The 23,505-nt window shown below is 41.7% G+C and overlaps 1 protein-coding gene across 1 annotated transcript in view; it reads left to right on the top strand.

Annotated features, from left to right (window-relative positions):
- IARS2 (isoleucyl-tRNA synthetase 2, mitochondrial) overlaps nucleotides 1–23,197 on the top strand; it is a gene marked incomplete at both ends in the record, with an annotated part of 56,589 nt that extends 33,392 nt beyond the window's left edge. Inside the window, 11 exons of the mRNA XM_080698328.1 lie at nucleotides 1,407–1,509; nucleotides 2,060–2,153; nucleotides 6,562–6,670; nucleotides 8,484–8,586; nucleotides 10,461–10,586; nucleotides 11,207–11,338; nucleotides 12,542–12,648; nucleotides 16,121–16,266; nucleotides 17,358–17,548; nucleotides 21,177–21,321; nucleotides 23,055–23,197. Of these exons, the coding sequence (XP_080554454.1) occupies nucleotides 1,407–1,509; nucleotides 2,060–2,153; nucleotides 6,562–6,670; nucleotides 8,484–8,586; nucleotides 10,461–10,586; nucleotides 11,207–11,338; nucleotides 12,542–12,648; nucleotides 16,121–16,266; nucleotides 17,358–17,548; nucleotides 21,177–21,321; nucleotides 23,055–23,197 (1,399 nt within the window). The remainder of the gene's footprint in view (nucleotides 1–1,406; nucleotides 1,510–2,059; nucleotides 2,154–6,561; nucleotides 6,671–8,483; nucleotides 8,587–10,460; nucleotides 10,587–11,206; nucleotides 11,339–12,541; nucleotides 12,649–16,120; nucleotides 16,267–17,357; nucleotides 17,549–21,176; nucleotides 21,322–23,054) is intronic.
- Nucleotides 23,198–23,505: the final 308 nt, after the last annotated feature.

The raw sequence follows: 23,505 nt of genomic DNA, 5'->3' as shown, positions 1-23,505 counted from the left end.
AACTTTGATATAAAATTTTCCCTGCATTTATTTTTTATTTTATTTTATTTTATTTTATTTTTTTGCGGGTCTGGGATGGAACCCAGAGGCATTTGACCTCCAAGCAACACCCCCCTGCCCAATTTTTTATTCTTTATTTTGAAACAGGGTTTCTCTGAGTTGTGAAGGGCCTAAGTAGCTGAGGTTGTCCACGAACCGCGATCCTCTGGTCTCAGCCTCCCAAATGCTGGGATTACAAGCGTGTGTCACCACGCCTGGCTCTGCGTTTATTTTTAAATAATTGATGATTAAACTGGGCACAGCAGACACCCATAATCCCAGTTGTTGGGAGGCTGAGACAGAAGGATCACAGATCACGCATGGAGCCCTTTACAATTTAGACCTTGTTTTAAAATAAAAAATAATGTAAGGCTGAGTATAGCTCAGTTAGAATGCCTCTGGGTTCTGTCCCCAGTAACACACACACACACACACACACACACACAAATTGATGACAGAATGTAATGAATTGTAACATTGTAAATGCAGTGTCTGACATTATTTGCATGTTGGGCATTGTGCTAAATTTGGCGTGTATGATCTCATTTAGTTGGTGGTTGTTCTGAAGGAAGCTTGTAGGACCACAAAATGCAAGTTCTTCAGCTGTGCCCAAGATGCCAGAGGTGATTAGTAGTTTTTGAACAAATGAGTTAGATTGGTTTTGTTGCCAGAGGGAAACAAGTGTTGGAGTTTTAATGCATGTATGTGGTCATATAAAGAGAGACACGTCTCTTGTTAAAGTCCTTGCTCTAGTATGCTGTTGCCTCTTATGCTGAGGATTTGCACTTAGTTCTGTAAACTGTGAGGAAGTCCTGGAAGTTTTCAAGCAGAGAGTTCTGTGTGATAAAAGCAATTTTAGGACTTCATCCATCTGAAAGTATATAATGAAAACTTAAGGGATGGGAAAAGGGGGAAAGTCAGACCATGGCATCAATCTAGTATTCAAACAGTAAGGTTGGACTGATAGAGTATCCCAGGGACAACTATCATATTTAAAAAGAAGAAGAAGAAAAATAAGAACTGACAGAATAGAATGTGTTGGCTTAATTTGGGCAGAAATCAGAGAAGGAATGATAATTGAGAGTTTTTGAGTACAGGAAGTTGAACTGAAAGTAGATTGATAGGAATAGGGAAGTAATTAACTGAAATAGGAAGTCTGGAGAAATCTTTTTTTCTTTTTATGGGCAGACAATCAATTTGAGTTTTATTTATATTGAGTTTAAGATAATGGCAGCACCCAAGCAATCAGGTAATTGAAGATACTATTAAAGTTTGGGAAAAAAGATATGAAAAGATACTGCTATCTTAAATCTTGTTATTCATCGCATTAGTAAATGGGATAATTCTGCCTTTCTCCCTTAAAATAGCCAAACCATTGATCATATTGTTAAGCTCGTGGAACAACATGGCAGTGATATCTGGTGGACTCTTCCCCCTGAGCAACTTCTCCCCAAAGAAGTTTTATCTCAGGTAAGTTGCCATTCATGTTTTACAGTTTTTGCGTGCATTACAAGACTTAAATGGCAATTCTTAGAGTTAAAAGGTGATTACATTATTACATAAAGTTAATGAGTGTATTCACTACAAATCAGAAGTGACTGCAGTTGGCACATTGTTGTTTTGTTAGCAGTGGGAGCATAGGATATAACCGAGTGGTGGCTCATGAGGCTCATTGACCTCGTTGGAGGCCAGGGTTGACGGTGACTGCCATGGCTGACTACCAGGTGTAACTGATGGTGAGAGAACAGTCTCTAGAGCTGGTACATCAGGACTTTTCAGACTCTGATGTGGTGTTAACTGATTGCCTCACCGGTCAAAAAATCTCAATTAACTTAGTTAATGTGTAAAAAGTGGCCGTAGTCACTTTTACATGCAAATGGAGGAGGTTGTAGCTAAACTGAAATGCTTAAAAATATTATTTATAATGTAAGTTTAACATTTATTTTTCACTTTGAGACTGGGTATTTATTGTAGATATTGTAGCTTAATGTGAGTAAACGCTTTTACACTACCTCATTAGGTTGGCGGTCCTGGTGCCTTGGAATATGTGCCAGGTCAGGACATTTTGGACATCTGGTTTGATAGTGGAACTTCATGGTCTTATGTTCTTCCAGGTAATTTCTAAAAATACATTATATACCAACAGAGAAGTTTGGAAAACACAGAAATGTTACTTAGAAGAAATCTATATTGAAATAGTTTTTTTAACTTCATTTGGAAGATCAGCTGCTACAGTATAAGTTTAGACTTGGAAGGACCCTTTGGAGGTCATGTAATTTGGAGGTCATGTAATCCACTGATTTCTAAGTGTTTTGTTTGTTTGTTTTTCAAGATGAAATAGTTAGAACCATAGTACATGAGATAAATAAAAATGGGCATTTTCTCCCTCCTCTAAACTTGCTCATTGTCTTTGGCTTGCTTGGCAACTTCAAGGAACTTGGTTTAGTAGAACAAAGTGTAGAAATTATGAAATAATCTGACCACCTTAATTTTCAGAATAGAAAATGAGATTGGAGCCAAATTAGGTGGTGATTACATAGCTTAATAGTGTCAGAGTAAAACACAGGTATTCAATTTTTTTTTTTTTTTTTTTTTTTTGCGGAACTGCAGATGGAACCCATGAACATTCAACCTCCAAGCTACATACCCAGCCCTACTTTTTATTCTTTATTTTGAAACCTGTTTCAAAATAAAGTTGCAAAGGGCCTCACTAAGTAGTAGCTGAGGCTGTCCTTGAACCGCAATCATCCTATCTCATCCTCCCAAATGCTGGGATTACAAGCGTGTATGACCACACCCAGCTATTGATTTTTAGTCTCTTTCTCCACTAAGTTGCCTTTTATAGTTTTCCCCCTTTCTATACAGACAGTTAATTGTATACTCACTCCTAGTTAGGGTAAGTATTAGACTAAGAAAAAGGAGAGACCTCAGGCAGGAACTAGAAGGGAGCAGTAGGAGCCAGGCTTGATGGTTGACACCTGTAATCCCAGCACTTGGGAGACTGAGACAGGAGAATTGCAGGTTCAAGGCCGGCGTGCAGTACCTTGAGAGACTCTGCTTCAAAACTTAAAAACAGCCGGGCGTGGTGGCACACACTTGTAATCCTAGTACTTGGGAGGCTGAGACAGGAGGATCGGGGTTCGCGGGCAGCCTCAGCTACTTAGTGAGGCGCTTTGCAAGTCAGTGAGACCTTGTTTCAAAATAAAGAATAAAAAAATCAGGCCGGGCATGGTGGCGTGGCTGAGACCAGAGGATCATGGTTCACGGACAGCCTCAGCTACTTAGTGAGGCCCATGACAACTTAGTGAGACCCTGTTTCAAAATAAAGAATAAATAAATAGGGAAGGGGATGTAGCTTGGAGGTCAAATGCCCCTGGGTTCCATCCTCAGACCCGCAAAAAAAAAAATTAAAAACATAAAAAGGGCAGGAGGTGTTGTTCAGAGGTAGAACTCCTCTGGATTCAATCCCCAGTACACATCCCGTCTCTGTCTCTCTCTGCCTCTCTCTGCCTCCCTCTCTCTGCCTCTCTCTCTCTCTCTCTCTCTCTCTCTCTCTCTCTCTCTCTCTCTCTCTCTCTCTCTCTCTCTCTCACACACACACACACACACACACACACACACACACACACACACACACACGGAGCAGTAGGAGAAGGCACACAAGAAATTTCCATAAAGATACAACATAAAAGTCAAACATAGAACAAAAACAAAGAACAAGGCTTGTCAGTGCTGTGAAGTTAAAGACAGGGATGAGGAATCTGGGAAGCAGTGAAAGATCAGCAGTTCCTCACACTCTTAGGAAGTATCATTTGTGCCCCTCCAAAATCCTCTTTGCTTCTAGAACAATAAAACAATGTAGAAAAAATAGCCGCACATGGTAGTGCACGCTTATAATCCCCGCGCTTGGGAGGCTGAGACAGGAGGATCGTGCAGGTTCGAAGCCAGCCTCAGCTAGTTAGCTCTCAGCAAAATAATGAGACCCTGTTTTTAAGTAAAGTATAAAATAGGTCTGGGAGTAGAGCGAAAAAAAAAAAAAACGCATGTAAATTCATGCTTATTCTTGCTTACAGTTAAAATTACATAATAATTCACAATGGCGAAATGTATTACATGTTAAATTTTAGGTTTTTTGTGTGTATTTACTCAGTATTGCAATTTCATAATTATGTTTCTGCAGGTATATTTGGGAGCAAATATTACAAGTTTAGAGGCTTTGTTTTCACAAATTATATTGAACATTTTGGCAATAATACTACTTATGGTGGGTCGTAACAGAGAGAAGGGTTTCCTTCTGGCACATTAGGGATAGCACCCGGAATGCTAGAAGAGAGTGAGCAAATGTGAAACTGCTTATGGAATGTAAAGGTCACCTTCAGCTTTGGCCTTGGTGAGAGTTAATATTGCTAGTATTGTTGTTTTTAAATTTCTTTCTTTTTTTTTTTTTTTTTTTGCGTTACTGGAGATGGAACCCAGGGGCATTCTACTTCAGAACTACAACCCCAGCCCTATTTTTTATTCTTTTATTTTGAAACAGGGTCTCACTGAGTTCAAGAGACCTCACTAAGTAGCTGAGGCTGTCTGCGAACTGCGATCCACCTGTCTCAGCCTCCCGAATGCTGGGATTACCATGCCCGGCTTGCTTTTTAATTTCTGAAGTCGCTTTTTTATGTTCAGTACAGTAAGTGCAGTTATACTTGGAGCCTTCGACTGCCTGAAAAGTCATTAAAACCTACATGTGCTGCTCTCGATCATCCTGATAGTCATACTGTGTCTAGTGGGTGAGTTTACTTTTGAAAGTGAGTGGTGTTAGGGATCAACCCAGGGCTTTGTGCATGCTGAGCAAGTACTTCACCACTGAGCAGCTGGAATTACACTCCTGGCACTCCTGGGCCACCATGCCCAGCCAGTGTTCGTCATCTTCTTTCTTCTTCCTTTTTCCTTTTTCCTCTTCCTTCTTCCTTCTTCATGGTTGTGGTACTGGGGATTGAAGCCTTGGGTGTTCTTCCTCTGTGGTATACCCCTAGTCCTATATATATATATATATATTTATTTATTTTATTTATTTTTTTTTTTTTTGGTGGTACTGGGGATGGAACCTTTCTCCGGGCTACACTCCCAGACCTATTTTGTATTTTTTTTTTATTTGGAAACAGACTCTCTTAAGCCAGCGAGGCTGGCTTCGAGCCTGCGGGATCCTCCTGTCTCCGCTTCCCAAGAGCGGGGATTACAAGCGTGTACCACCACGCTTGTAAGAGGAAGAAGAAAATAGGGTCTTGCTAAATTGCTGAGGACCTCGCTAAGTTGCTAACATTGGCCTTGAACTTGCAATGTTCCTGTCAGCCTCCCAAATGCTGAGATTGCAGGTGTGCACCACCATGCCTGGTCTAGCCAGTTTTCTTATTGTACAATTTACTTCTTGTCTTCTCCAGTTGTTATGAATAAGTATCCTTTAGGAAGGTCCTTTAAGACAGAAAATATCCTGTTTCCTCAATTTTTACCTAGCAATTAAATGTCCTTGATGATTCTTGTCTGAAATAATTATTACTTGTGTTGTTTGCCAAATGGTCCTTCATCTCATTTTAAATGTCAAGTTAGCTGTTATTAACTTTTAAATGCTAAAGTTCTTCTCAAGCGTGTACAAACCTTATCAAATTTAAGACAATTACACATCTGGCTTTTGTACAGTTTGTTCATCTTTTGACTGGATTACTGTCAAATTAGATGTTCATAACTTGATCTTTATAAAAAGACATTCTTTTTGGTTTGCTTAATTATCATAACCAAGCACATTCTAGTATAGTGACTTCTTGGTTAAGGGAGGGCACTACAGTTCCAGATTGGCAAGGCCCAGAACTCGCCTAAGCTGCTCATTGTCCACAGAGCACTGGGCAGCTCTGAAGCCTCTCTGTGCCTCACTTTCATCATCTGTACAATGGGGAACATAGCACTTACCTTTTCCAGAGTGAGCATGAAAATTAAATGGATTACCATGTAAAGTCCTCAGGTACTCAGCGAATATTTATTAAATTAATAAAACAGTATTTTCTTTTCACTAAGAACCTTGATAGTGATTACAAATCAGCCTCTAATTTAGATAGCATCTTAGTTTTGCTTTGGAAGATGATACTCAAAGGTCCATCACCATCATCTTGGCTAGTAAAGTGGCAGTGGGGGTGAAGCTCAAATGAATGCCTCTTCGCCTTTGGGTAGAGTGACACAGAAATAAAGTGAGTGATGATTTTACTTGTTGACAATCAAAACCCATCCATCCATCCATCCATCTATATGTGGTACTAGGGATTGAACCTAGGGCCATTCTACCTCTAAGCTACAAGCCCAGCCCTATTTTATATTTATTTTGAAACAGATCTCACTGAGTTGTGGAGTCTGGCTGCAAACCTGTGATCCTTCTATCTCAGCCTCCCCAGTACTAGGACTACAAGTATATGCCATCCCACCTGGCTTTTCTCTTTTAGTTATTTTAAATTTCTTTGTTTTTCTTTAATATTTATTTCTGAGGTACTGACCAAAGAGCTGATTTGTACTTGGAAGGAAAAGACCAGCTTGGGGGTTGGTTTCAGTCTTCCTTATTAACAAGTGTGGCGGCAAGGAAAAAAGCACCTTTCAAGTAAGTGTTTACACAAGTCAGCACAGCTTGCCTCTGCGAGTACCTGCCAGCGTGAGAAGCAGTATGCTCTGTGTGTGTGTGCGTGCGTGTGCATGTGTGTGCGTGTGTACAGCACCTACTCTTATTTCTCTCACTAGATAAGTAAGAATTTAAAGTAAGAAAAAAGAGAAAGACAAAAGAGAGAGCAATATAGAGCTCTCTTATCACTTTGCTGCAGATTATAACTTCTGGAAGAGAATATCATTCCCTGGAGTAGGTGAGAAAACTTTGTATATTTAGACCTTGAACTGTGTTAAGAGTCGACCAGAAGTATAGGGAAAGATATTCAAGGGACAGAAAAGACACCCTGTGTCCCAATATGCATCTGTTTATTATACCAAAAGTGAATAATGAATTGAAACATTACGTAAAAATTTTATCTAATTAGGGATTTTATTTAGTACAGATAATTGCTTCTCCTTATTCAAATATGTAGGCCATTGTTCAATGAGGAAGGTTTTTAAATAGCTTAAGATTTTTACTATCTTATGATGAAAACACATCCTAGGACAATTTCCATGTGTTTCCTTTTTTTTTTTTTTTTTTGCTGGTACTGGGGTTCCTGGAAGCCCTTCTACCTCCGGGCTACACTCCCAGACCTATTTTTACATTTTTCTATTTGGAAACAGGGTCTCCTAAGCCAGCGCATGCTCCTGGCTTCGAACCTGCATGATCCTCCTATCTCTGCCTCCCAAGCGCGGGGATTACAAGCGTGCGCCACCACGCCCGGCCATGTGTTTCTTTTTTAAAATATATTTTATTGGTGCATGTGATTATACATTCCAGTGAAGCTCAGCGTGATAAAAACATGCATGCACACAGCTCTGTGTATGTCCCTCTCCATCCCACCCGCTGCTCCCTGCCCTCCCCACGGGTTGGTGAGGTTGGTGTAGTGCCTTCACATCTTGCCTTGGTATTGGTATTGTTCAACGGGTTCCTTCTTTGGTCCTCCCTTTTCCCTGTATCTCTCACCTGTAACCCTTATCTCTATTTATTTGAAATACATTATGTTTTGTTTCCTAGTCTCTCTCTGCCTTCCATAACTGAGAAAAAAATTACCACCCTTGACTTTTTGAGACTGACTAATCTCATTTAGTAGAATATTCTTCAGTTCTATTTATTTTCCTGAAAATAATTTTGTGTTTGTTTCTTATGTAATCTTCTTTTAAAAACCAACAGAATAGCAATTCTGGTTTTCTTGTCTTTTTGAGATGATATTCTGCTTCTTTTTTTTTTTTTTTTTTTTTTTTTTTGTGGTACTGGGGTGGAACCCAGCAGTTTTTCTACCCGCTGACTATACTCCCAGACCTATTTTATACTTTATTTGGAAACAGTCTCATTAAGTTCCTGAGAGCCTCATTAAGTAGGTGAGGCTGGCTTTGAACCTGTGCGATCCTCCTGTCTCAGCCTCCCAAGCTCTGGGATTACAAGCATGCACCACCACACCTGGCTTATTCTGCTCTTTTTAAGATGTACATTTTCTTGGCTAGTTTCAGTGATTGAAATCGGCACATATCACAAGGTCGGGAAATTTGTTTAGTGAATGAAAACTTCTACTTTTTTGTGTGTGTTTAAGTAGAGAGCCTTACTGTTTAACAATCATGATATATTAGCTTCTGAGAATTGGATTTTTAACAAAAGCTCTTAGCAATGATGTGCCCCCAGCAGAGCATTATTTTTGTGTCAAACTAGGATGCTCTTCTTAAGCTATGTTGTTTTCAGAGAGACAATTATAATTGTGCTTATCATCAAAATAGCTGATTTGTCTTTTTAGATCAGTGGTTGTTCATGGATTTACCCTTGGAGAAAAGGGAGAAAAGATGTCCAAGTCTCTTGGGAATGTTGTTAATCCTGATGTTGTCATCAATGGAGGAAAAGTAGGTTGTTTTCCTAAATTTCATCTTATTTTTGTTTGCATGCTCTTTTTTCCCCTTTTTTCTGGTACTGGGAGATTGACCTAAGGGCATTCCAACTCCAAGCTATACCCTAACCTCTTATTTTATTTTTTATTTTGAAACACAGTCTTGCTAAATTGCTCAGGGTCTCATTATGTCACCCAGGCTGGCCTCAACTTTTAATCTTTCTGTCAGTCTTCCAAGTATTGGGATTACAGGCATGTACCATGACACCCAGTTTTTACTGTTTTCAGGCTCTTAAATTGGCAGTCCAAACTTTAATATAGTCACTTCAAAATAAAACACAGGAGCATCAACAACAAAACAAAGATGTGCTAGGTGCAGTGGCATCCAACTGTAGTCCCACATACTAGGGAGGCTGAGGCTGGAAGATCATGTGAGCCCAGGAGTTCCAGGCCAGCCTGTGCAGCATAGCAACACCCCAGCTCTTAAAAGAAAAGAAAGAGGGCTGAGACAAAAGGATTGCTTATTTGAAGCCAACCTCAGCAACTTAGTGAGAGGCTCTCAACAACTTAGGTTCTCAGCAACATAGTGAGACCTTGTTTCCAAATAAAAAACAAAATAGGTTTAGAGGTATAGCCCAGAGATAGAAGGGTCCTGGGTTCCATCCTCTGTACCACCAAAAAAATAAATAAAAAAGAGGTTACCTTATCATGTCTTAAATCTATACTCTTGATTTTTATTTTTTTGGTAGTATGGGATTGAAACCAGGGGCATTCTACCTCCGAACTATACCCCACCCTATCTTATTCTTATTTTGAACTGATCTTACTAGGTTGATGAGTGTCTCACTATTTGCTGAGGTTGTCCTTCAGCCTGTGATCCTCTTGTCTCTGCCTCCCAGACACTGAGATTTCAAGTGTGTACCACCATACCCAGCTAAATCTACACTCTTAAAAATTTTGTGGTTTTAGCCAGGCGTGGTGGCACACACTTGTAATCCCAGCCCTTGGGAGGCTGAGACAGATCGCACAGGTTCAAAGCCAGCCTCAGCTACTTAGTGAGGCTCTCAGCAACTTAGTGAGACCCTATCTCCAAATAAAATATAAAAATATGTCTGGGAGTGTAGCACAGAGGTAGAAGGGCCCTGAGTTCCATCCCCAGCAAGACCAAAAAAAAAAAAAAAAAAAAAATGGTTTTAATAAAGAAGGAATATGAGCCTTTTGACACATTTCAGGTCTGAGTCTTCAGCTAGGTTCTGAACTCCACTATTTCTTCTCTAGTTGACTGAGCTTTTAGTATGTATAAACTATAATTTTGTACCTAAATGGAAGGCATATAGTAAAAAAAAAAAAGATTGTAACTTTTAAATATACATTACATTATTATAGTTGTAGAAATTATACACTTAGTAGCAAGGATAGATATCAAGTCTGGAGTTGATGAAAATATGGGGATGTTTGGAGTTGCTTTCATAAGAGAAATCACTTTTTGTTACCTGACTCCAGTGGCTCTTTACTGCCCTCCTTACATCCTAGAGTCATTGCTTGTGGACAGTGTTGCTAGGGAGTAGTGAAGGGAAGTGGCCTTCTATCCCTCTGCCCAGTGCTGCCCTATGCCTGAGCCCGGCTGTAACAGATGGCTGCGAAGTGAAGGGGAAGAGCTGGGTATCATGTCTATGCAGTGAACACAGGTGCATAACAGCGCCCCCTCTTTTCTTTTTGTTGTTTTTGGATGCAGCCTGATTAGCAGTCATTAGTCTGTATTTCATTACTGTGCTGGTATAGTTTATACTTATATTGTACTCGGACATTTCTGCATAGGAATCTCAAGTATTCATTCAGCTAGTTGGAATGAAACCCTTCTGTTTTTAATGTTTCTTTCTCAATGAAAAGGATCAAAGCAAAGAACCTCCCTATGGCGCTGATGTCCTTCGCTGGTGGGTTGCGGAGTCCAATGTCTTCACCGAAGTGACTATTGGTCCATCGGCGCTCAATGCTGCTAGAGATGATATTAGCAAGGTTAGTGCCATCATTTGTCCTATATCTGAGTGAAAATGAACTAAATGATCATTATCAAGAGTGAGGCATGTTTTGTTTGACATTGCAAAATTGAATGAAAATGAGTTTCATGTTGTGAACATTTAAAAGTGTCATGCATTAATTTGTTTAAAAACAGTAGTAATACTAAGATTTTTCCATAATGCATTTTTATATTTTATTAGCATATAAAATATAGCAGTCTAAAATAAACTTAATTTTCCTATACTTTTTATGTACCCACTGACTTTACATTGATCCCATTTATCTTTATTTTCATCCATGAATAAGTGAAATAATACCCTCACTTTCACACATAATAAACTGCTACTGAAAGGTGATATACTCTAAATTTATGGAGAAATATAATGAAAATTTAATCATCAGGCATAAAATCTAGTGGTTGTTTCTACAATTGGAATATTTGATTGAGAATTGATACATTTATGGTCTTATGTAGAAATAATAAAATTTACAAAAAGTATCCCGTTGAGAAAGTGTCAAAAGTTGGACTGGACCTAATTATGGTGTTATATAATAACCTTTTTGTGAAAAATTGAAGGATTCATAAATTTTAACTGTCTTTTTCTCACTATGAATAGCTTAGGAATACACTCCGTTTTCTTTTGGGGAATGTGGCTGGTTTCAACCCAGAAACAGATTCTGTCCCTGTCAAGAATATGTATGTCATCGACCAGTACATGCTACACTTACTTCAGGATTTAGCAAGCAAGGTATGTGTAAATGAATCAGCTTTTGGAAAATCTAAATTAGCATTATTGTGTGTTACGATTTGTTTCATCTGAGTGGAACCAGCCTTGGCAGTAACTAGACTGCTCCTGAGCAAAGGCACACTTACTGAAGTCTACACATTCCTAGGTGACCTTGAGTACGAAGTGTCTTAATGTCTTTCTTAGATTCTCAGAAGACTTGAGAGGTACCTGGTGAGAACCAGAGGCCCAGGCTTCCCCTCAGGTTAGAGTTTCCTCTCAAGAGCAGCTGTTTCTTTAACCAGACAGAATAAAGTAGAGTTAAACTTTTTTCATCTGCAGATATGCCCCCATAGGAAAGGATAGAAATAACTGAAATGACTGGTCCTATGTTTCCTAAGATAATTTTATTTTAATATGTAGACACAAATAATTTAGTGTTTTCTCAAAATTGGAAATGTATTTTCTTTGGTGTATCCCAAGTCAGAGGCACATATGCCATTTTTCCCCCCAGAACAAAAATAAATAAAGCATAAGTGAGGGGACCTTAATGAATGATTGGTAATCTCCACTCTGCTGTTTTAAAAATGGTGTGATTTCATCACTTAAAACGTTAGGGCTGGGTGTACTCAGTGGTAGAGTGCTTGCCTGGCATGCACAGGGCCCTGGGTCTAGCCCTAGAACCTCAGACAGACAGAAGTCATTTGATCCTTCTCTTGGTGATTATTGTTTTATAGTTCCCAGGGTAAATGACATTTGGATGCCGGGCGTGGTGGCGCACGCTTGTAATCCCTGTGCTTGGGAGGCAGAGATAGGAGGATTGCGCAGGTTCGAAGTCAGATGCGCTGACTTAAGAGACCCTGTTTCCAAATAAAAATAATATAAAAAAATAGGTCTGGGAGTGTAGCCTGGAGATAGAAGGATTTCCAAGAGCCCCAGTACCACCAAAAAAAAAAAAAAAAAAAAAAAAAGAGAGAGAGATCCTGTTTCCAAATAAAAAGTATAAAATAGGTCTGGGAGTGTAGCCTGGAGGTAGAAGGGCTTCCAGGAACCCCAGTACCACCCAAAAAAAAAAAAAAAGGAAATGATATTTGGAAGATTTTGCCTTATTGTCTATTTTTTATTCGTTTACCTTTGAAACATGTTTAAAGGAATGTATATTGCTTGTGATGACTTTCATTTTCCCTTGCATTTGGCTTCCCAATTATTTTGACTTTTTTTCTCCAGATTACCGATTCATACAAACAATATGATTTTGGAAAAGTTATTCGGCTTTTGAAAGCTTTTTATACCAGAGAACTCTCCAACTTTTATTTCAGCATAATCAAGGATAGGTATGTATGACAGAACATCAAGATACTCAGCAAATATTTCCTGAGTGTGCTGGGCAAATGTTGGCGATACAGCGATGATTAAGGTGGCCAGCATCATGCAGTTATTGAGACTGTGTTCTGACATTAAGCCTTGTTATCAGGTTTGCTTTTTAGTTTAATTACTTTATGAAAAATGGGGGTGAGGATACCTACTTTATAATGAGGTTATGAGACTGAAAAGAGATGATGAAAGTAATATGCTTAGGGCTGTCTGATAAAGTAAATGTTTCATAAGTGATAGCTGCTACCAAAATGTAATGAACATAGTGCTGTTCTTGGGCTGCAAATCTTGAAGGGGAGAGAGGACTCTAAGAGCAATTATATACTAATTTTGTGGAATGTTTATTTATTATTATTATTATTTTTTGTAATCATACATCACTTCGGAATACAAGACTTGAGAAGATACACAAGCACATATCATCCAATAAGCCCTCATCCAATCCCTATCCCATTTCCTCCCCCTCCATTGATCCGGTGCTTAATTGGTGATTATCTTTGATATATTTGTTTACACACCTCATGAGTTTTAAAGAGATTCCATCCTCCCTCATCCCCTCCCCTCTGATTGGTCACTTTAATTGTTTCTCAAAAAGGCCTTTTCTACTACTCGACCTCCTCCTGTTACCCCTTTCCTCCTAGTTCTTGCTAATTAGGGGAAGCATCTGGATTTTATTTTCTGTGCTATTTTTATGTGCATGCCGCATTGCAAGTTCCAATCCTAGTCTTGACGGCTCCAGTAGTGGCCTGGCCATCCAGGGGACTCTTATCCCGACCTCGCTAGCTCTAGCACCGGCTTTGCCTCATGGGAGGCCTCGATCCTGGCCTTGCTGGCCCCTGCACAGAACTAATACCTCGGCTGACTCTGCTCCCAGCCTCAGAGGCCCCAGCACCAGCCTAGACTCACGACAGGCTCCAATCCTGGCCTCGCTGTCCCTGGCACTGGCCTAACCACTCGGCAGGCTCCTATCCTGGTCTTGCATGTCCCAGCTCTGTCCTTGCCTCACAGCAGTTTCTGATCCCGGCCTTGCTGGCCCTGGCACTGGCCTTACCCCTCGGCAGAGTTCGATCCCAGCCTTGGAGGTCCCAGCACCGGTCTTGCCTCACGGCAGGCTCCAATCCCAACCTTGCTGGCCCTGGCACCAGCCTAACCCCTCGGCTGGTGCCGATCCCTGCCTCGGAGGCCTCAGTAGTGGCCTTGTCTCACGGCAGGCTCCGAACCCAGCCTCGTTGGCCCCGTTACTGACCTCACCCCTCGGCAGTCTCCAATCCCGACCTTGGAGGCCCCAGCACCAGCCATACTTCAAGGCAGGCTCCAATCCTGTCCTCACTGGCCCCGGTACCGGTCTAACCCCTTGGCAGGCTCCTGTCCAGGCCTCGGAGGCCCCGGCAGCAGCCTTGCCTCAGAGCAGGCTCCAATCCCGGCCTCGATGGCCCCGGCACTGGCCTAACCCCTTGGCAGGCTCCAATCCCGGCCTCGGAGGCCTCAGCACCGGCCTTGCCTCGCGGAAGGCTTCAATCCCAGCCTTGCTGGCTCCGGCACTGGCCTAACGCATCAGCTGGCTCCAATCCCGACCTTGGAGGCCCCAGCACCAGCCTTGTCTCATGGCAGGCTCTGATCCCAACCTCGCTGGCCCCGGCACCAACCCTACCCCTTTGCAGGCTCCGATCCCGGCCTCGGAGGCCCCGTCACCTGCCTTGCCTCACGGCAGGCTCCGATCCAAGCCCCCTCTTCACCTAGCAGGTTGTCTCATGTTCCCGAGGTGCGTGGTGGTAGTATTCCACCGTGAGGTAATTTCTTCAAAAGTTCCAGGTGTATTATGTTAGATCTCTGCCTCCCCTGAGTACTTGCCGCTGCCAATGCGACTGTCTCCACCATTTCAAATCTTTCTCAAGCTCTTTTCCCATACCGCATAATGTCCAGTGTTCCTAAGCATGCACGACGGTAGCATTCAACCTTTGGGGTAATTTCTTCAGAGGATCAGGGTGGGTTGGATCAGATGTCTGCCTCTCCCAAAGACAAGTTTCCACTGCCATCTTGACCACTGCTGCCGCCACCGCCTTCTTCCTAAGTCTCTGCTAGACTCTATCCTTACAGGTGATGTCCAGGATTCTTAAAGATGTAGAGAAGCCTCCATCCTCTTTGTGGGGAATTTTTCCAAAAGTTCCAGTTCAGATGTATATGTTTTGTCTGCGTCTCCCAATGTTCTAGCTGCCACCTCGGCCATCTTAACCCCTCTCGAATATTTTTCTTTTCCCTTTTTTTTTTTTTTTTTTTAATAAGAGAATATGCATGGTTTGGGGAGGATGTGGGATCAGGCACTCGGTAACGATGAAAATTTTTTTCATTCCGGGTGTGTGGGGTGGGAGTCGCCTAAGGGTGCCCCACCCACGCACCCAGGGTCGGGCCTGGTGGCCTGGACCTCAGGGTCCTTCCAGGTGGGGAGGGGGTCGCCTAAGGGTGTCCCGCCATTGCCCGCCCACACGCCCAGGGTCCGGGCCTGGCAGCCAGGATCTCAGGGTCCTTCCGGGTTGTGGAATGTTAATAGTGTCCTTTTGACAGGTGGCGCACGCTTGTAATCCCTATGCTTACATAGGAGGTGTATGCTTACATGGGAGGTGGAGACAGGAGGATTGCGCAGGTTCGACGCCCCAAGCTGGCTTAGGAGACCCTGTTTCCAAATAAAAATATAAAATAAGTCTGGGAGTGTAGCCTGGAGGTAGAAGGGTTCCATCCCCAGTACCACCAAAAAAAATAATAATAATAATAATAGTGTCTCTATTTTAGTATAGGGCTTGATGAGAACCCTTTATGTATTGCTCTAGTGCACAGGTGAAGGTGCCATCTTTACAGTAACCACTCAGCAGTGTAGGAACCAGAGGGAATATAACAAGCTCCTTCTCTCAGAACACTAGTACCATCGCAGGGGGTGGGAGTCACATCCAAATTTCCCCAGATAACTCATCAGTTGTCTTACAGCACAGGAGTCTAGACTCTAGCTGTCATCCACCCGACAAGCAAATTTGGACATAGCATGAGCAGTTTTTGAGGTGGAGGCACACCTGGAGAGAGTAAAGAGGGACTGATAAGTTATCAGAAAATTATATGAAAGAATATTCTTTGATTAGAAGACAACTAAATGGAGCCGGGCATGGTGGTGCACGCGTGTAATCCCCGCGCTTGGGAGGCGAAGACAGGAGGATCGCGCAGGTTCGAAGCTAGCCTCGCTGGCTTAAGAGACCCTGTTTCCAAATAAAAAAGTATAAAAATAGGTCTGGGAGTGTAGCCAGGAACCCAGTGCCACCTGAAAAAAAAAAAGAAGACGACAACTAAATTGCCGTGGTAATAGTAGACTCAGCCTGAAGCAGGACTCGTGTTGCTGATAATAACACATACAGTGCTGGCAATTGCTGATCACATTTTCTCATTCAGGCTTTACTGTGAAGATGAGAGCGATCCCAAACGGCGCTCCTGTCAGACTGCGTTGGCTGAGATTCTGGACATCATGGTTCGCTCCTTTGCTCCCATTCTCCCTCACTTGGCTGAAGAGGTATTCCAGCACATCCCGTATATTAAAGGTAAGGAGCGATGAACGTTTCAACCAAGGGAGAAAGATCCCCGATAGGGGTGCAACTTCTAACTCTATCTCCTTTATATAAGGGCACTTAGTCACCTGTAGTGATAACTTGTGACATGGTATGCCTTGGCATTTATATAAGTAAGCTTCTGTACTTACTTGTAAAATAGTAGGATGGTTTCAGAATGGCCTTTGAGCCTCTCTAGTGCTTTCTGAAACTCATTAGCAGCTTGGCAATATCGAGAAGACATTTTTTCTTAAGTGTATTTATAAATGTTCCAAAATTTATTTTAGGTTTCATTTAAAGCAAAATATAGTACTTTTCAGTGAATACTTTTATAACAGTTCTTTTCTTCTGATTGTATCAAGCTTCTAGGACATTAGAAACTGTGTAGATAGAAGGGGGAAGAGTCATTCAATCTTATAGCCATAGTCAAGAGCTATTAATATTAGGATATCTGTTTTATATTTTCTGAGCATTCTTTTGTTGAGATCTTACTGTATAGTTTTTTGTTTAAATATAAATGTTCTTAATTTCTTACATAAATGTTTTGTATATAAGTTGGCTCTGTAATATTTCATCACATGATTACTATAAGTATTTTCTTATTTCCCATTAGTTTTTCTTTTTTTTTGGTGGTAGTGGTGATACTGGGGATTAAATGTGGGACATTCACCTCTGAGCAGGGTCTCACTAAGTGTGGAGGGTCTATAAACCTGCGATCCTCCTGTCCCAGCCTCCCAAGCACTGGCATTACAGATGTGTGCCACCATGCTGCACCTGGTTTAATGGTATTTTTTTTTTTTCTTTTCCCTGTGGTACTGGGGATGGAACCCAGGGGCATTCTACCTCCAAGCAAAATATCCCTATCCCTATTTTTTATTCTTTATTTTGAAACAAGTTAAGTTGCAGATGGCCTCACTAATTGAAGCTGTTGGCAAACCTGCAATCCTTCTGTCTCAGCCTCCCAAGAACTGGGATTACAAGCATGTGCCACCATTTCTGGCTTAATGGTAAATTGTTAATGGTTAGAGATTCGTATATACTTTAGGATATATGTAAATTGGTTCACTTTTTTTTTTTTTTTTAAGAACCCAAGAGTGTTTTTCGCACTGGATGGATCAACACAAGTTCAATCTGGAAGAAGCCTGGGCTTGAGGAGGCAGTGGAGAGCGCATGTGCAATGCGGGATTCATTTCTTGGAAGCATCCCTGGCAAAAATGCTGCCGAGTACGAGGTTATCATTGTGATAGAGCCCGGGTTGCTTTTTGAGATAATAGAGGTATGCAGCAATGTGCACCTGTATAAGTGGCTTCAGAATTATACAGCTTTGTCTGAAAATTGTTTTTTAAAAACACTACATAAGCCGGGCATGGTGGTACATGCTTGTAATCCCAGTACTTGGGAGGCTGAGACAGGAGGGTCCCAGTTCGCAGACAGCCTCAGCTACTTAGTGAGGTCCTTTGCAACTCAGTGAGACCCTATTTCAAAATAAAGAATAAAAAGTAGAGCTGGGGCATAGCTCAGAGGTTGAATGCCCTTGGGTTCCAACCCCAGTACAAAAGTCTACATAAAATATTTTAATTTATACATTAGGATTTCAGTCTCCTTCTTCTTCTTCGTCCTCCTCCTCCTCTTCTTTCTTCTTTTGTGGTACTGGGGATGGAACCCAGGGGCTTTCTGCCTCTGGACTACACCTGCAGTCCTATTTTTTATATTTTATTTGGAAAAGGGTCTCACTAAGTTGCTGAGAGCCTCACTAAGTACCTGAGGCTGGCTTCGAACCTATGCGATCCTCCTCTCTCAGCCTCCCAAGTACTGGGATTACAAGTGTGCACCACCACATCCAGCAGGATTTCAGTCTTCTAATCCTGATGCTTTTACCCCACATCTTTACTTTGTCCTTTCACATATCTTGGAAAATACATATTCTGCATATACTACATGTGTATGTTACTTTATAGGGACCAGAATAGCATGATAAAGTTCTATGTGAATTGAAAACGCTCAGGGCTGTTTAGAAGATAGGTGACATGTAATCTATGGCAGTAATAGTAGATTGCATAAAAATTGGAAATTTTGTATTAGGACCTGTGGGGGTTGTTTTGTTTTTTGTTACTAGAGATTGAAACCAGGGATATTCTACTCCTGAGTTACACCCCCAGCCCTATTTCAATCCTCCTGTCTTAGCCTCCCATAGAGCCTGTTTTTTTTAAATTTATTTTTATTGGTGCATTGTAATCATACATCACATTGGAATATAAGACTTGAGAGGATATACAAGCACACATCATCCAATTAGCCCTCATCCAGTCACCATCCCATTCCCTCCCCCTCCCTCGATCCCATGCTTGTTTGATGATTAACTCTGATACATATGTCTATGTACCTCCTGCTTTTTAAAGAGGCTCCATTCTCCCCTATTCATACCCTCTGATTGGTCACCTTAATTGCTTCACTATAGGGCCCTTTCTATAGCTCGACCACTTCCTGTTGCCCGTTTCCTGTTGCCTAGTTATTGCTGATTAGGGGAAGCATCTGGTTTTAATTTTCTGCGATATTTCTCTGTGCATGCCGCGTTGCAAATACCAATCCCACTCATGACGGCCCCAGTTGTGGCCTGGCTACCCGGTGGACTGATCAGACCTCGCTGGCTCAAGCAGCAGCCTTGCCTCATGTGAGGCCCCGGTTCTGGCCTCGCTGGCCATGACACTGGCCTAACCCCTCAGCTGGCTCCGATCCTGGCCTCGGAGGCCCCAGCACCGGCCTTGCCTCACGGCAGGCTCCGATGTTAGTCAATGGACCCGGCATCGGCCTAACCCCTTGGCAGGCTCCAATCCAGGCCTCGGAGGTCTCAGTAGTGGCCTTGCCTCACGGAAGGCTCCAGTGCCGGCCAGTGGCCCCAGCACCGGCCTAACCCCTCAGCAGGCTCTGATCCTGGCCTCGGAGGCCCCAGCATCGGCCTTCCTCGTGGCAGACTCCGTTCCCGGCCTCGGAGGCCTCAATAACGGCCTTGCCTCACGGAAGGCTCCCGATGCCGGCCTTTGCCCCCAGCACTGGCCTAACCCCTCGGCAGGCTCCGATCCCGGCCTCGGAGGACCCAGCACCAGCCTTGCCTCACGGCAGGCTCTGATCCCGGCCTCGTTGGCCCCGGCACCGGCCTAGTCCCTCAGCAGGTAGAGCCTGTTTTTTTTTATTTCCAAATGGGCCATTAGAATTTTATGTGGAATCTGCGGGTTGATTGACCGGATTAGTGATAATTAAGCCTAACATATTGACTTGAAATTTTTCTCTATTGTTAATGCTTAAAAAGAAAATTTACAATGAATATGTTTTATTTTTGAAAAGTTTTATTATTTGTTTTCTAAAATATAACCATCTCATTTTTGTTAGTAACCTCATTTCAATTTTTTAAAAATGTAATTAAAGTGATTTAAGATTTGAGACTTAATATAGCTAGGAAATGAGATCAAATAACAGATATTTTTATTTTATTTTTTAATTTTTGTGTGGTACTTGGGATTGAACCCAGGGGCATTCTACCTCTGAACTTTACCACCCCAGCCCAATTTTTTGTTTTGAAATAGGGTCTTGCTGAGTCTGTCCTTAAACAGGGTCTCACTACTTACTGAAGCTGTCCTCGATCCTGCAATTCTCTTGTCTCAGCTTCCCAAGTACTGGGATTACAGGCATGCACTACCACACCCAGCAATTATTTATATTTTAAAATTTAAAAGTTTGGAGGTGGTGATTCCATTATTTCCCACATGAGGAAACTGAGGACTTAGTCAAGGCTACTCAACCCACTCCAGGGTCTTTTCCCTATAAACTCTTTCCTTTAATCTCAGTTGTAAGTAGCAAGCTGAAAAGAAAACAGTTTGTTTTGGACCATTTATGTTGGAAAAAATGCTTTTGGATTTTCAAAAACACAAGTGTATTTTCCTTAGGAATCTTACCAAGTTGCTGTCAGGTGGAAACCTGATTCCATTTAAAACTAACTTCATGAACTTGTTAAAACCAAATTAATCTCTTTGAGTCTCCTGTTTTCTTATGGATTTGTTTTTTAAAAGGATATTTGTACTATCTCACAAACTCATTTTGAAGATCAAAATTATAATGAAAAAAATATAAGAATGTTTATCAGATACCCAATTCAGTTACTTCAGGAGGGTCCTCTGTGTTTAGATTGTCGCCATTGGTCTACATTGTTAAAAGCTGGCCTTTGTTTAGATAGTATCCGAAACCCTCTGCCAGTGTAGGAAGCAGGATACAGGAAAAAAAAGTTATGGGCTTTGATAGCCTGGGCTTGAGCGGCCCTTTCAGTACATGATGGCTAAGAGACTTTGACACACTAACCTCTTTCCTGTTCCTCATTTGTAAAATGGGGATGGTAACCACCACATAGGTAGGGGTGTGTGTGTGTATGAGAGAGAGAATATGAGTATCTAGCAGAGTGAAACAAAGCATTGAGTAAATTCTTGATAAATACTGTTGATGAAAAATTTTAGTTAAAACTTCATATTAGTAAAAAGTGATATATATATATATAGTAATATTAGCTCCGGATAGAATGGTAACAAATGGTTTCTCACTATTCTCAAGAACTTGTGATGCCAGGCGTGCTGGTGCACACTTGTAATCCTAGTTCTTGGGGAGGCTGAGACAGGAGGATTGAAGGTTTGAAGTCAGCCTGAGTTACTTAGTAAGGACCTCCAAAACTTAGTGAGATCCTGTTTCAAGATAAAGAATTTAAAAAAAAATAGGGTCGGGGGTGTAGCTCAGAGGTAGAATGCCCCTGGGTTCAATCCCCAGTACTGCAAAAAAAAAAAAAAAAGAATTTGTGGCATCTATTTTTATAACCCCAGTTCATGGTAAAAAATTAATAGCAACTTTTACATGCTTGCTTCCAGATGCTACAGGCTGAGGAGACCTCTAGCACCTCTCAATTGAATGAGCTGATGATGGCTTCCCAGTCAACTTTATTGGCTCAGGAGCCAAAAGAGAGACCTGCAGATGTGATTGAGCTTAATGGGACATTCCTAATCAATTTAGAAGGTAAGAAGAAAGTAAAAGAAGCAAGTGGTATTGGGAGACCCAATTATAAGTCATTCCCAACCCCAGGGGCCTTCAAGAGTAGACATATATTTGGGATGCATCTTTCCGTTTTGTGTGTGTGTGTGGTGATGGGGATGGAACCCACGGGCATTTTACCTCTAAGTGACACCCCAGCCCTATTTTTTATTATTTGTTTTGAAACAGGGTCTCACTAAGTTTTAGAGGGCCTACGAAGTAGCTGAGGCTGACTGCGAACATGCAATCCTCCTGTCTCAGTCTCCCAAGTAAGTACTGGGATTACAAGTGTGTGCCACCACATCTGGCTAGTAAGACTTTAGACTGTGGCTTCTCTTTCCACCAGGCCTGGCTGGGATGTATCTTTCTTTGGAAACAGTATAAACAATGGCCACATGTCCAAGTCAGTGCTCAAATGTGTCTATCCATGATCTCCAGAACTGAGGAGAGAGGTTTCCTTCTTTTTGTTTAAAGAATTTGCATTGCATGCAGTTACTCTGAACTGCTCCCAGTTTCCCCACTTTGTCCCTATCCTTTGATACATAGTGCCCTAGTACTGCCCATCCTCCGCAGTGTTGATTCTAAAATTTCTACTGTGTATAGCCTAAATTAAAATACTTGTCTAGCCATTCTTTTTTTGTTTGCGATGGTTTTGCTAAGTTGCCCAAGACAATCATACTGTCTCCTTGAAGCTGACATTACATGCAGGCACTCGTATTTAGCCATTCTTAAAGAGAGGTTAAAGTTTTACTAAACTCATTCTTATTACAGTATAAGCATTTTATAGATATTTGCTTTGTAGGTCATTTTTTTGCCAAGCTGATTTAACTTTCACTAATGGAAATGGAGGTGGAGTGGCATCAACAAGTGGGTATTTTGGCAAACTAATGTTGCCTTTTTCCTAATAGCTTTTAGGTACTAGCAGAAGATGGAGGTTATCCTCTAGATGTCAGTTCCAATTTAGGCTTGGCAGCATTGTTCATGTAGTAAAGATTCTGGCTAAATTTGCTTTTCAAAATGTACATTCTTTGCACACTAGAAAGTACTCTGTACATGTGTATGATTTTAAGATCAGTCTGAGGTCTCAGAGTATTTTAGTAGGTAAAGTTTTGTTGCCTTCTGTCCAAGCCAAGTTTTGAGTGTGGACAGATTATTGGTGTAGTCTGGTCTTTTAAAATCCCTAGTGAGCTGAGCGTGGTGGCACACACTTGTAATCCCAGCATTCGGGAGGCTGAGACAGGAGGATCACAGTTTGCGGAGAGCCTCAGGTACTTAGTGAGGCCCTTTGCAGCTTAGTGAGACCCTATTTCAAAATAAAGACTAAAAATAGGGCAAAGGGTGTATCTTGGAGGTCAAATGCTCCTGGGTTCCATCCCTGGACCCACAAATAAATAAATAAAATCCCTAGTGAGGTGTGTAGCTGGGGATGCTGAGCCTCCTGATCAGAACTCAGGATTGAGCATTAGAGTCTGCTCTGAGAGGCACCGAACCAGACCCTCGGGGGGAACCACACTCACAGGGGCTCGGCTTCCTCATCTCTCTTCAGTTGTCAAGTTGTGTGGCCTCATCAGCTTGGCTGTTTATGTAATGGGGCAAACCTGACCAGCTTTACCGAGGCAGGGGAGACAGCTATGGAAAAGCAGCACCTTCTAAGCCAATTAGAAATTGTGGTACAAGTCGAATGGCCTGTCAGAAACACTCGCCATGTTTTTTCATAGGTGGTGATATTCGTGAAGAGTCTTCATATAAAGTAATTGTCATGCCAACTACCAAAGAAAAGTGCCCTCGCTGTTGGAAGCACACAGCAGAGTCTGCAGATACACTCTGTCCCCGATGTGCACAAGTTGTTGGTGGAAAGTAGCACTCTGGTGTCATAGCTTTTGGAGCAAGAACCCTCCTGACAGTACTGACTGAGTTTACATCAAATATGGGGAAGAAATCTGAGGTTTATGTAAGGAGTGGAAGAGTAAATGATGAAGGATGAAGGCTAAACTCAAAATTATAAGTATTTCCTATAACTAAAGAAAGAATAATGTATATGTACAGGTAGAAGTACATACACACACATATATATATATATATATCAGTGTGTCCATATGTATATATGTATACATACAAACATATATGTATACATATATATCCACAATGGACTTATTCAGAAAACAGACA

Source organism: Muscardinus avellanarius (genome assembly GCF_963383645.1).
Source record: "Muscardinus avellanarius genome assembly, chromosome: 7".
Classification (NCBI taxonomy): domain Eukaryota; kingdom Metazoa; phylum Chordata; class Mammalia; order Rodentia; family Gliridae; genus Muscardinus; species Muscardinus avellanarius.
Note: the sequence above shows the minus strand (reverse complement) of the source record. Positions and strands in the feature narration are given on the sequence as shown.